This window comes from Dreissena polymorpha, chromosome 2 (genome assembly GCF_020536995.1).
Source record: "Dreissena polymorpha isolate Duluth1 chromosome 2, UMN_Dpol_1.0, whole genome shotgun sequence".
NCBI classification, from domain to species: Eukaryota; Metazoa; Mollusca; class Bivalvia; order Myida; family Dreissenidae; genus Dreissena; species Dreissena polymorpha.
In genome coordinates, this window is record NC_068356.1 from 110788938 (window position 1) to 110803279 (window position 14342).

The 14342-nt window shown below is 35.9% G+C and overlaps 1 protein-coding gene across 2 annotated transcripts in view; it reads right to left on the reverse strand.

The window, feature by feature from the left end:
- The window catches only part of LOC127868505 (ubiquitin carboxyl-terminal hydrolase 22-like), a 20101-nt gene continuing 5759 nt past the window's right edge, over positions 1 to 14342 (reverse strand). The window contains exons 7-13 of one of the 2 annotated variants that reach the window (XM_052410335.1): positions 13899 to 14004; positions 12360 to 12451; positions 11878 to 11935; positions 8406 to 8532; positions 3561 to 3709; positions 3139 to 3288; positions 1 to 389 (exon numbers count right to left, since the gene is read on the reverse strand). In XM_052410335.1, coding sequence (XP_052266295.1) covers positions 347 to 389; positions 3139 to 3288; positions 3561 to 3709; positions 8406 to 8532; positions 11878 to 11935; positions 12360 to 12451; positions 13899 to 14004 — 725 coding nt within the window. In that variant the 3' untranslated portion in view covers positions 1 to 346. Of the gene's footprint in view, positions 390 to 2451; positions 2557 to 3138; positions 3289 to 3560; positions 3710 to 8405; positions 8533 to 11877; positions 11936 to 12359; positions 12452 to 13898; positions 14005 to 14342 lie in introns of those variants that run through there. The other variant, XM_052410336.1, reaches the window with a different exon arrangement.

Consider the following 14342-nt stretch of genomic DNA (forward strand, 5'->3'; position numbering starts at 1 on the left):
ATTGCCATCTATCCATGTTTCAAGTTTCATGAAAAAATATTAAGAACTTTTTAAGTTATCGCAGGATCCAGAAAGTGTGACAGACTCGCAGACTGACGGACACATAGAGCGCAAACCATAAGTCCCCTCTGGTGAAACCGGTAGGGGACAATTATATTACCAGTATTACTATTATTCTTTAGCGTAATATAAAAATTACTGACAACAACAAATGACAATTATTTTTAACACTGAACTATTACAAAGCTCCATTTGCGACTACAAAAAATATGAAGACTTGATTCTAACATGGCTGTTAGCTTGTAATACTGTGGTGAACCCCGCTCTTTCTCGTAATCATTCAAATTCATTCATACTCTAGAATCTGCTTGTGGTAAAACAACAGGTATCTGAAATATGGACAAACAAGAGCTGTTAAAATTTTTGCAATAAAAAATGGACAATAAAAAGCTGTTTGTGTGCTTTTATTGTATCATAAGCTATAACAAGTAAACAACAAGACATGTGTTTGCGAAACACAATGCCCCCTACTGCGCTTTGAAGTTGCACTGCAGCTACCGGTAATTTAGCGAAATATGTTACCGGTAAGTACAAGGCCCATAATTGGCCAAAAATCAAGTAACTAAAACAAAACTCAAACTTCATCTGCAAATCATATAGGTCGACTCACACACCAAATATCAGGTCAATACCTTAAAGCATTTCTAAAAAAGGTTCAAAAAATGGAATAACGGACGGACAGACAATCTGACTGCTATATGCCACACTATTGGGCAATAAATACTGTCTGTAAAATAGATATGCATCAAAAGGATAAAACAAATGTAAATATAAAATTTACAAGTCATGTTGATGAAAATTAAATAAAAACTGTTGGCTGATACTTAGCAAACAGCTAAAAATAATGATTTCAAATAATTCAAATGCAGACATTCCCAAAAGTGCCAGACTGTCAGACCGGACTGTTTTTTAAAATACAGGTCCGAATGTTGCCCATCCTAATGTCTGGTTAATGATTAAAGAGCAAAAGTTTATACATTTAATAGAAATATAACCCAAAAATAAGAGAGCTAAAATGAAATGTGAGCAGTAAAAATTACGTCATATTTTTGTTAACATTAGTGAAATATTACTGCGCATGCGCACCAAACTTCCTTTTCTAAATATCGCTAATTGCTATGTGCTTTTAAAACTTACTCCGTTAAATAATGCAATTGATATCCCACATTTGTTCGGTTGTTTTAGATAGTTCATTGAATTCTTCAAGTACAAATGTGATTTTTTTTGTAAAAATTATTTATGTCTTCAGTCATTGTCACACTTAACTCTCAGTATCTGAAAATGTTTGTTTAAACAGCAATTTCCATACCAGTAAACAATTATTGAATTCTCAATTGAGAAATTGCCTTATTTTTTAATTATTTCTGGTTTAAATATTTTTCTTAAGAATACTTCGAGAGTGCTGGATTTGTTAGTGTTCATTGTTCACAGGGGTTTTTCTGCCTATTTTGGGAAAAGGAGTCTGACAAAATTGGGAATTTTTTATCGACAAAATTGTCCATTTTGGGAATTTTTGCTTCGATGAAACGGATCATTTTGGGAAAACATTGGGAATTTATCATGCTTAAATAAGTCAGAGGTTTAACAAATAAATTTGTTTTTATTTGTTATTTTGACCTCAAATGCAGGTAAGCATCAGATGAGTAAGTTTGGTTTGTGTGAATGTGCTGTGAAATGGGGAGCACAGCAAGTTCATGGTGCTGAATCCTCGCTCAACCACATTAGTGCTTGTTGGTATGATACACATCAGCTGGAGGAGTTGGAACATTAATAATCTAATAATCATAAGTCATAAGACACTTCTTTCTAAAAAAAAATAATTAATTTTTTTTTAATTTTTTTTTTTGGAAATTGTGAATTTTTGTTATAATTTCGGTTTGGGATCAGGTCCGTTTGCATTGGGAATGCCTCCGTTTTCCGGAGGCGCAGACAGTGCTGAAAAACCCCTGGTTCAGTGTTGTGTTGTTTTTTTTCCATTTCAATATATTTGCAGGGCTTTTTTTCCTTCTTTGGGACCCGCCGAAAATCGGCCCTTTCCCCGCGGATTTTTTGTTCCCCTCAGCAGGTGAATTTTCCCCCAGACTTCATTTTTTCCCCTAAAAAAAAAAAAAAAAAAAAAAATTTTTTTTTTTTTACTTTTAATACATAAGTTAACCTGATCCAGTGTAGAAAATATAGCATATTGCATAATTAGATTATCTGTTGCCTTGAATTTGTGTTAAAAACAGCAAAATATGTTGAATAGATTATTTAAGACTTTCCTTATTTCCCCCAAAATCCGGCGTTTCGCGTGATTTTTTTCCCCCAAAATACGACATTTCGCGCGATTTTTTTTCCCCTCAAAAAAGGCCAGGCCCATTCCCCAAAATCAGATAAAAACCCCTGATTTGAGTCACTGACATGATGTTTCAGTCCTATGAATCCTAGTCCGGTCCTGCAAATTTTTAAGTCCACTGAACCGAATGCCCTGTGGACTAGAAATACTTTTGGGAATGTCTGAAAATGTAATAGATTATTAATTATTGAAACAAATTGGCAGGTCATTGAAATTAAGTATTTTTTATCACAAACATTGTCAAGAAATGTTGTGAAGGTCTGATGTAACTGCTCTACAACAAGAATACAAACTAGAGCTTCCCAACAAGTTTGACTTATACCACCGCAACTGTTGTCCGCTATGTTCAAAGGCAAATAATTAAAAACTGAGTAATGCTAAAGTGTTTTACAAATCTACAATGCATGCTGATAAATTTTCAAGTTTTAATGAAATTGCTTGAGAAATGTAGAAATAAGTTGAAACACAAACTTATGCGGATAAACTGACCGCCCCACCAACAGACTGAGCATCTCCTCTATACCTGTTTCCTGTAAAACGCTGTTTCAACAAATAGTTCAACAATTTGGCTGTTTAGTGAACTTAATTGTGAGTATATTATCACAAAGATTTTTGTTAAGTTTTAAGATCTTGTGAAATGATTGGACAATGAGAATGAAGAAAGACTTCAAACTGATATAAGCACACTTATGTGCCGTACTAAATAGTGAGAGGGGTCAAAATAATACAACTGTTTCACCCACCCTTCGCTGTTGAGCACCTCTTGAGGTAGTGCACGCGTTATAAGGTGATCATCGCATTTGAACCACTGGTTCTTGTGCTGTCGTATATAACACGTGTAGTGCCCACACTCAATTGTTCCACTGTGATTTACCACGGAAAACAATGAGTACCTGTAACAAGAAAAAAACAGGGCATCCCCATGTTATCTTTTCCTCGTTTCTTGAGTTAAGCAGCCTTTTATATAGTAGTTACCTAAACATGTTTCTTCTTTTTTATGTTGGTCATTGTGTGTTGTTTAAACATGCTCATTGATATATGAGGTAATGTCATTTGAATGAAAGATTGACAGACAACAGACAAAAAGTGCTTCCAAAAAGCACAGGTAAAGTAAAAAACAGTTTGAAGGAAAATTATATATCCCAATTAACAATAAAATACCCACTTGTTTTTACAGGAAAGCCCTTTGGTACAACCGTTGATATCACCATTTTGTATCTTCGACGAGGACATAAATGGCGTCATGTCCAACTCCTCGGGAAAGGACACATAGGTCGAGATCTTCTTGTGGTAACCCGTAGAATGTTCAAATCTCTGAAAGGATAAACACACTTTTTGTTGTGTACAATGGAAAATACACTCTACTCTCGTTATCTCGAAGTCGGTGGGAACAAGAAAAAATATTGAGGTAACGAGAGTTCAAGATACCAGATTAGGCTTTTTCAAAGAAAAATGAGACGAAAATATACCTTGTTTTTAACAGCCTAATACCTGCTTATTGGTCTAACTAAAGCCGTCACCGTGTTGCATAATTCTCTCTACTACCCTATCTATTACCTGAAATATACGCGTTTTTACAAGGCACGATTAAATTTGCTATTTAAATGCTTAAAATGACGTTTTAAGTGTTACAGAATTGCATGCGGTAATAATTTTTCTAAATTATTGAGTAGTGGTGCTATTTAAAGTTATGATGCAATGACATCCAATCAAGACCAGGGTTTTCCATCTGAACATGCGTAAATAAAGTTCCGGAATACTGAACTGTACATGTACATTTTGTTGCTTGAAATGCAAAGTTTAATCGATTAGATTTTCAAGTTAGCCATGACAATGACTGTTGGATTTCAAGGATAGAACAACATTCTGCAAATTTGCGACGGTTTATATCACAAAAATATAACTCAATGCATTTTGGAAAGTTGTTTGTAAAAACAATTAGTCTTTTGGCCTTTTGGCAGGCTGTGTATTTATTGCAGTTAAAGTGACAGGCCTTACTCTAGTGTTAATGGCTAAGGACATTACACACGTGTGGTCATTGATGCATTTAAAGGATCAATTATCTACGGCACAGTATCGGGAGCAGCCGGGCAAAGCGGGATGGCGAAGTATCAAGGAAAATATTTCTCACCTTTCAAAGGCTTTGCTGACACTGGGACAGTTATTCGCACTTCGAGATAAACCACAGTAAATACATGTAAAATCAAGACTCGGGACAAATTTTTATATCGAGATAACGAATTATTTCACATAACGAAAATCGAGATATGCAATATTTATTATTATAGATAAAGAAGGACAAAAGTTGGGACATTGGGCTTACCTCAACATATCGAGAAAATCGAGATATCTGATGTCGAGATATTGAGAGTAGACTGTACTATACAAGAGCCCATTTCATGTCATTTTTTTTTTTCAAATTTAATCCAGTCAAAAGTAAGGTCCATCAAAACTTCATAATAAATTGCATTGAACAACACTTTAAAGCCTCTATAACGCTCAAAATCAACGAAAATTTGATAAAGAATTTCGTAAAATAATGTTAACACCTAAACAATCAGTGTTCCTTAAAGCAATAGCTACAATTTCAACGCTAGATGTGGTATGATTATTTACATAGATTTTTGTAGATACAAAATGCTCGTTTTTATTTATTTGTGACACAATTAATTCCATTTTAATTTCCCACGAATATATCTATTCAAACGACACACGAATACTAAGATGGTACAATGTTAGTGTTCATGTGTCGTATGAATAGATTTTGTTGCGGGAAATTAAAATGGAACAAAGGCTGTTTGTAAAACATGCATGCCCCCCATATGGGCTGTCCGTTGTAGTGGCAGCCATTGTGTGAATACAATTTTTGTCACTGTGACCTTGACCTTTGAGCTAGTGACCTGAAAATCAATAGGGGTCATCTGCGGGTCACGATCAATGTACCTATGAAGTTTCATGTTCCTAGGCAAAAGCGTTGTTGAGTTATCATCCGAAAATCATTTTACTATTTTGGGTCACCGTGACCTTGACCTTTGACCTTGTAACCTCAAAATCAATAGGGGTCATCTGCAAGTCATGATCAATCTACCTATGAAGTTTCATGATCCTAGGCGTATGCATCTTTGAGTTATCATCCGAAAACCATTTTACTATTTGGGGTCACCGTGACCTTGACCTTTGACCTAGTGACCTCAAAATCAATAGGGGTCATCTGCGAGTCATGATCAATCTACCCATGAAGTTTCATGATCCTAGGCGTATGCGTTCTTGAGTTATCATCCGGAAACCATTTTACTATTTCTGGTCACCGTGACCTTGACCTTTGACCTAGTGACCTCACAATCAATAGGGGTAATCTGCAAGTCATGATCAATCTACCCATGAAGTTTCATGATCCTAGGCATATGCGTTCTTGAGTTATCATTCAAAAACCATTTTACTATTTCTGGTCACCGTGACCTTGACCTTTGACCTAGTGACCTCAAAATCAATAGGGGTCATCTGCGAGTCATGATGAATGTACCTATGAAGTTTCATGATCCTAGGCCCAAGCGTTCTTGAGTTATCGTCTGACAACCGCCTGGTAGTCGGACCGACAGACCGACCGACAGACCGACATGAGCAAAGCAATATACCCCCTCTTCTTCGAAGGGGGGCATAATTAAATATGCAAAACAATAATAAAAACGAGCTTCTTGTATCTACAAACATCTATTTTACCAGACCACATCTGGCATTGAAATTTCGGCAATTGCCATAAGGAACAATAATTTTTAATTGTTTAGCTTTAATTTTACAAAATATAGTACGAAATTTTCGTTGATTTTGAATTGTTATGTTACTTTAAATTCCAATCAAAAGAATTATGACGATTCAAGTAAAACTTCACCAAAAAGGTCACTTGTAGACACTTTTATTTCTAATGGAATCAGATTTTAAGAAAATAGTTCACTTTCAATGTGACCATAAATTTTGCCATCAAGAACTTTAAATTCTCACTAAATCAAAATTATTACAAGACACTTCCTAACAAAATTCAATAGTAGACACTCTTCAACACATTAAAAAACAAGAGCACCGCCTTGCGGGTGCAGACCACTCATCTATTTTCTTTTTAAAGGTGAAGGGACTCTCATTTGCAATCACAAAGGAGGGAGGGGTGGAGTGAAGAGGGGTGCATTGTGTGGGGGTGTAGACATTTATTACTTTATCTCTCAAAAATGCGAAAAAAAAAGGAAAAAAAAAAAAAATCGGGGGGTGGGGGGGGGGGGGGGGGGTGGGGATTCTTGGGTGCGATGGTTGGAGGGTATTTCAAACATAAAATAATAAAAATAAATATTTGTGTTTTTTAACCGTTTCAAAAAAAAAATTGGGGGGGGGGGGTGAGGTGGGGGGGTATAGTGTGAGGGTGTGGTGGTAATTTGTGAGATGATCTTAAAAAAAAAAAAAAAAAAAATTTAGGGGGGGAGGGGGATTCGGGTGGGGGTGGGGGGAGGGGGGGTGATTCTTGGGTGCGATGGTTGGACGGTATTTCAAACATAAAATAATCAAAATAAATAGTTTTGTTTTTTAACCGTTTAAAAAAAAATTGGGGAGGGGGTGGGGTGGGGGGGGGGGGGGTATAGTGTGAGGGTGTGGTGGTCATTTGTGAGATGATCTTAAAAAAAAAAAAAAATAAATAAAAATAGGGGGGGATTCGGGGGGGGGGGGGGGGGATGGAAGGGGGCACGGGCAATGGTTTGGGTGGAGTCTATTGTGGTATGTCAGGTAAGAGTAGTTTTGTCAAAGTATCAATAAAATCTAATCATAAATAAAGAAGTTATGGCAATTTTAGCAAAATTTAATAATTTGACCTTGAGAGTCAAAGTCATTCAAAGGTCAAGGTAAAATTCAACTTGCCAGGTACAGTAACTTCATGATAGCATGAAAGTATTTGATGTTTGAAAGCAATAGCCTTCATACTTAAGAAGTAAAGTGGATCGAAACACAAAATTTAACCATATATTCAAAGTTACTAAGTCAAAAAAGGGCCATAATTCCGTAAAAATGACATCAAGAGTTATGCAACTTGTCCTTTTACTGTACCCTTATGACAGTTTGCGAGTGTTCCAAGTATGAAAGCAATATCTATGATACTTTAGGGGTAAAGTGGACCAAAACACAAAACTTAACCAAACTTTCAATTTTCTAAGTATAAAGGGCCCATAATTCCGTCCAAATGCCAGTCAGAGTTACATAACTTTGCCTGCACAGTCCCCTTAGGATAGTTAATAAGTGTTGCAAGTATGAAAGCAATAGCTTTGATACTTAAGGAATAAAGTGGACGTAAACACAAAACATAACCAAATTTTCAATTTTCTAAGTATAAAAAGGGCACATAATTCTGTCAAAATGCCAGTCAGAGTTACATTACTTTGCCTGCACAGTCCCCTTATGATAGTTAGTAAGTGTTTCAAGTATGAAAGCAATAGCTTTGATACTTAAGGAATAAAATGGACCTAAACACGAAACTTAACCAAAATTTTCAATTTTCTAAGTATAAAAAGGGCACATAATTCTGTCAAAATGCATGCCAGAGTTATCTAACTTTGCCTGCCCAGTCCCCTCATGATAGTAAGTAAGTGTACCAAGTTTGAACGCAATAGCATTGATACTTTCTGAAAAAAGTGGACCTAAACGCAAAACTTAACCAAAATTTTCAATTTTCTAAGTATAAAAAGGGCACATAATTCAGTCAAAATGCACGCCAGAGTTATCTAACTTTGCCTGCCCAGTCCCCTCATGATAGTAAGTAAGTGTACCAAGTTTGAATGCAATAGCATTGATACTTTCTGAGAAAAGTGGACCTAAACGCAAAACTTAACCGGACGCCAACGCCGACGCCAAGGTGATGACAATAGCTCATAATTTTTTTTCAAAAAATAGATGAGCTAAAAATCAAAACTTTGTCCTTTGAAAATGTCACTGTATATTTCACTTACAGAATTGTTTCACACCAAGCAAAACCCACCTTGAGGTGAAAGCAGGCAACAATGGGTAGCTTCTTCATCGTAAGTTGTTTCGTGGACTCCTGGTAACAACCACAACTGCTGCACTTGATTTTAGCCAAACTCCCTAGATGTTCTGGCTTTGTAAATCTGTCATATATCATATTTAACAATACAGAAAAGTATTAAATTTGGTTTTTGCCTGATTAGCAAAACGGGTTTTGTAAATCAGTCGTATGGTGAATTTTCTTAGCCCTTTGCATGCTGGGAAATTTGTCGTCTGCTAAAATGTCGTCTGCAGAATTTTTAAAATTAGCATTTTCTTTGATTTTTTTCAAAGAATACTATCAGAATAGCAAACAGTTTGGATCCTGATGAGACGCCACGTTCTGTGGCGTCTCATCTGGATCCAAACTGTTTGCAAAGGCTTTCAAAATTCGGTTCCCGCACTGAAAGGGTTAAAGAAATGCTAAGATTGATTTTCACCACACTATGTTTGCTGTTAATAGGACTTAATGGCTATCTGTGAAAACTGAAAAATATTCTTTCCTAGCTTAGCAATTACAATAGTAATCATGGAAAACAAAAAGAGAATGTATACAAAAAAATTAATACAGCAACACTTGCTGAGCGTCAATGAAGGAAATAATAATACATGCATTGAAATGCAATTTCAACAAGAAATGTGGGGAGGAAACTAAAGCAGCATACAGCATATGTTGAACCCAACAAATGCACTAAATATTCTACAGCAAACAAAGTAGTAAAGCGCTTCATATGCCGCAACTTGTCACTGTCAAATATTCAAGTCTGAATCATGATCATCCGAATATTAAGGTCATTACCATTTACTGCTTAGATTTTTATTTTCACGCAGTTGTAGTCCCTTAGAAAGTTATATTTAATTTAAGACCTTTCTTACTTGATTCAAGTTTTTATGATTTCATCTCCAATCCTTAGATACTGATGACCAGCAAACAGCAGAATAAAACCTGAACAGACTGTGAGTTACTCGCAGGCTGTTCTGCTTTTATGCTGTTTGCACATAGCCATTCTTACTTTGTTTCTGAGTGGGTAGGAATAAGCTGTGAAAGTGTGAGAGGGATCCACAAAGAATTGAAAGAGGTGTTAAATAATAAATACACAGGAGTCAGCTGGCTATACATTTCATAATGGGTATTGCAAAAACAGACAAAGAGAAATACACAAGTAGTTCTGCTTGATTCTGTTTTTTTAAAATACTCTACACCTTAAGGTAATTTGGCTGTCAAAGATAAAGCAGGATTTACTTTGTTCAAAACACAAAATTTTTGAGCAATACATTATGTTGTGCAAAAACAGACAAAAGGCCTTAATTCTTATTCTAAACAAGAGTGCCATGATGGCCCTGTATCGCTCCACTGCTGAAAAAGGATGAAACAAATATTCTCGGCATTTGCAAATACTTAAATATAGGCCCTATTTAAGCACATGTACACTTTTGTGACCCCCTGGGCTGGGTAAAATTTAACCCCAGGGGCATAATTTGAGCAAACTTTGTAGAGAACTACTACATCTCACTACATACAAAATGTGGTAGCCCTAGGTTGTAGAGTTAAGGACAAGAATATTTTTAAAGTTTTCACAAAATAAGCAAAATATAAGCGTATATAATGTTCAATTTTGTGACCCACGGGTCAGGGTCAAATTTGACCCAAAGGGCATAATTTGAACAAACTTGGTTGAGGACTATAAGATGTTACTGCATACCAAATTTGGAAGCCATAGTCCGAATGGTTTTCGACAAGAAGATTTTTTAAAGATTTCACAAAATAGGCGCTTTATAAGCGTTTATTCAATTTTGTGACCCCCTGGGGCAGGGTCTAAGTTGACCCCAGAGGCATTTTTTTAACAAATTTGGTAGAGGTTTATTAAATGTCACTACATACCAAATTTGGTAGCTCTAGGCACAATGGTTATGGACAAGAGATTTTAAAAGTTTTCACAAAATAGGCCCCATTTAAGCGTATGTTCAGTTTTGTGACCCCCGGGTAGAGTCAAATTTGACCCAAGGGGCATAATTTTTAACAAACTTGGTAGAGAACTAGTAGATGTCACTACATACCACATTTGGTAGCCCTATGCCTTATGGTTAAGGACAATAAGATTTTTAAAGTTTTCACAAAATAGGCACTATATAAGCGTATCATTGATTTTGTGGCCCCAGGGCAAGGTCAAATTCGACCCTTGGGGCATAATTTGAACAAACTAAGTAGAGGACTATACAATGTCACTACATACCCAATTGTGTAGCCCTAGGCCTAATGGTTATGGACAAGAATTTTTTTAAGTTTTCACAAAATAGGCATTATATAAGCATATGTTCAATTTTGTGACCCCCGGGGCAAGGTCAAATTTGACCCTAGGGATAAAATTTGAACATTTTGGTAGAGGACTATTAGATGTCACTATATATCAAATTTGGTAGTTCTAGGTTATGGACAGATTTTTTTTTAAATTTTCCCACAATTGGCCTTATATAAGCATATGTTCAATTTTGTGACCCTCGGGGCAGGGTCAAACTTAACCCCAGGTGCATAATTTGAACAAACTTGGTAGAGGACTTTGAGATGTCACTACATACCAAATTTGGTAGCCCTAGGTCCAATAGTTAGGGACAAAAAGGTTTTAAAGTTTTCACAAAATAAGCCCTTTATAAGCATATATTCAATTTTGAGACCCCCGAGGCAGTTTCAAATTTGACCCCAGGGGCATAATTTGAACAAACTAAGAAGAGAACTATTACATGTCACTACATACCAAATTTGGTAGCCCTATGCGATACAGTTATGGACAGAAAGATTTCTAAAGTTTTCACAAAATAGGCCTTATATAAGCATATGTTCAATTTTGTGACCCTCTGGGGCAGGGTCAAACTTGACCCCAGGGGCATAATTTGAACAAACTTGGTAGAGGAGTATAAGATGCCACTACACACCAAATTAAGTAGCCCTAGGCCCAATGGTTATGGATGAAAAGTTTTCACAAAATAGACCCTACATGTATATAAGCATATGTTCAATTTTGTGACCCCCGGGGCAGGGTCAAATTTGACCCCAGGGGTTGGTAGAGGACTATTAGATGTCTCTACATACCAAATTTGATAGCCCTAGGCCCAATGATTATGGACAAAAAGATTTTGAAAGTTTTAACTAAATAGGCCTTATATAAGCAAATTTTCAATTTTGTGACCCCCGGGGCAGGGTCAAATTTGACCCCAGGGGCATAATTTGAACAAATTTGAAAGAGGTTCACCACAGGAACATTCCTGAGAAATTTCATCAGAATTAGACCAGTAGTTTAGGAGAAGAAGATGTTTAAAGGAAAAGTTAACACACGGACAGACACACGCACGTACGACGGGCACAGGACCATGACATAAGCCCCGCTTGCCTTTGGCCAGTGGAGCTAAAAACCAAAAGCCTATAGCAGTTGTACTGTTAAAGGCAGACAAACCTTTTTAAGCAGTCAATGAGTGAGGTAGGGTCATAATTGCTGGGGCTGTTAGAATAGCCTGAAATAAAACAGAACCAGAGGTCACAAACTGCTGCTATCAGGTCAACTATAAAAGCATATGATAATTATCATCACTACAAACTGTAAATGCTGTATTGTCCAATTATTTTACGCTATTGTTAAATATTCATAAGGTTTTTGTGTGTTGGTTGTGAAGATGTCTGTTTTCAAGTTGCATGTTATAGTACAAGGTGCCTATTCAATTCAGAGGAGTTCAATTCATGTGAAGATTAGCAAAACTATTCCGTCACATAGGCCGATACGCTCACATAGACAATAGCAAACTTATGTAAAACTACTTGTGTCACAGTCTTTCAACCGTATCTCTCAGTTGCCCCCATTATCAGATATAGCTCAACAATGATGATAAAATACAAAACAGCTTTATTTAATGTGCCTTCTGCGTAATATGTTCAACTCACCAGAGATATTTGTTGTGTTTGAGCCATTGTAAAGACGTGTTCCAAGGTCCAAAGATATATCCCATATCGGGTCTATAGTGGTCGACACATTACTGAAACGCAAATACACAAATGATTCTTCTTCGAGACCTGACGAATATCAGATCTTTCCCATAATTGTTAATTGGGGATCTTTAACCTTAAAATAGGGAAAAGTGTCTCATTTTGGGAATGGTACTGTTTTCCAGTACCAACTTTATATAGAGGAAAAATACCACAGGAGTATTTTGACACTAAAAATGGCAGCTTTTATTTCAATACAAGTAGAATAATCAATAGTTCCACCTTTTAAGCATTTGCTTTCCCTAAACTCATGGTGACTTGTTTAATGACATTCAATTTTGAACATTGTTCTTGCATCCCTATATATATGTTGTTAAGTTCTGAATTAGAATATGATGCCATTTTATTAGGCTATTTTAAAAAACATATGTTATTTATTTGTTGTAATATGGGTCTAAATACATATCTTTCCGTCTATGAATAGAAACCAAGATTCAATCCTTTCAATTTTAGTTATATATAATGTTTCAGCATAATTCCCAGTGCCCCAGATAAGTGTATCTAACCCAATAAAAATAATTATTATGCGTATTCAAAACGAAAAAAAAGACTTTTTCACAAATTAATTAAATTGGATGTGTACGATTTAAGCCTCCATCGAAAATGCTTTTCTCAATTTCGACATTATCTCTTTGGTCTAATTACTGTACCGCGGCAACACGCGGCAACGTTTTTATTCATTCCAAAGATACGCAGGAGGAAACCAGTTATTCAAAAGCTATGCGGACTACATTTCATAGCAAATAAAGCGTCTGACCGAAATATTTAAGACATGCATGTATTTGTAAAGCGTCTGTTCGTTAAGTTTCTATCACGATGCCAAGTAAAAATTCTAAGCGAGGCAGAAAGACCTCTGCCAGGTAGAAAGACGTCCGCAATTGTTGCGTCTAAATATCAGTCGATTTTGTTAGAAACTGTATACAGCAGTTGAAAGTAGCGAATTTACATAAAAATTATGAAGGAATGTCTGCAACTGAAAGATCTGTCAAGAGTGGAAAAAATCACATCTCTGGTAAGAAATTGTTGACCTTGATAGGACAGAAAAAAGATTGAAAGATGCATACTGCCTAAGGGTGCAAGTATTGGGTTAACAATTTCTAGATTGAAGATGTCAGTTAACATCAGTTTTTGAAAGTTAAATTTTAAAGTTTATATTATTAACAGTTTCAAGATGTCAATTAACATCAGTTCATGTAAGTTAATCAAGACAGTTTACAGTTTTATTAAATCAATACAAGTGTGCAGCTTCAACAGAAGTAAAGCAGCAATTATTTTGAGGTAGGAATTTTCATAACTTAGTTCACCCTATTTCAAGACTGAAATCACCCTCTTTTTTCAAAATCATAGTGCGAAATTTAAAATCAATGGGTGAAAACCCTATTTCCTAAAAAATTATCTAGGGCACTGAATCTCTCGAGAACAATTTATGCAACCTACTTGCACATTTGGCACGTAACGTCAGACTGCAATCCGCCTGTGAATATCTGGTCTATGATGCATTGGCAGTTGTGTGGACTGCTTCCACTGCGATCGTTAGGTCCAGCTAAAGAACAGATGACAAGTCAATAAATTCGAAAAAAAAGATCAATGGGAACTCACAAGATACAGCTCAATAACACATGTTTTGTAAATAAATACACAATATCAGAAGTGTTTTAGAGACTTATTGATGTGGTTCACATTGTAAATAAATACACAATATCATAAGTGTTTTAGAGACTTATTGATGTGGTTCACATTGTATCAAGCATGTAAACTGACCAAATTTTCCTTGCTAAAAATAAGTGTTTTTTGTTAAGATTTTGATGTGATGCTTTCATCAACAGCAAAACAATCAACAAAGTATAAGGTTGCACTGGCTTTGTTTATATGCTATCTGCC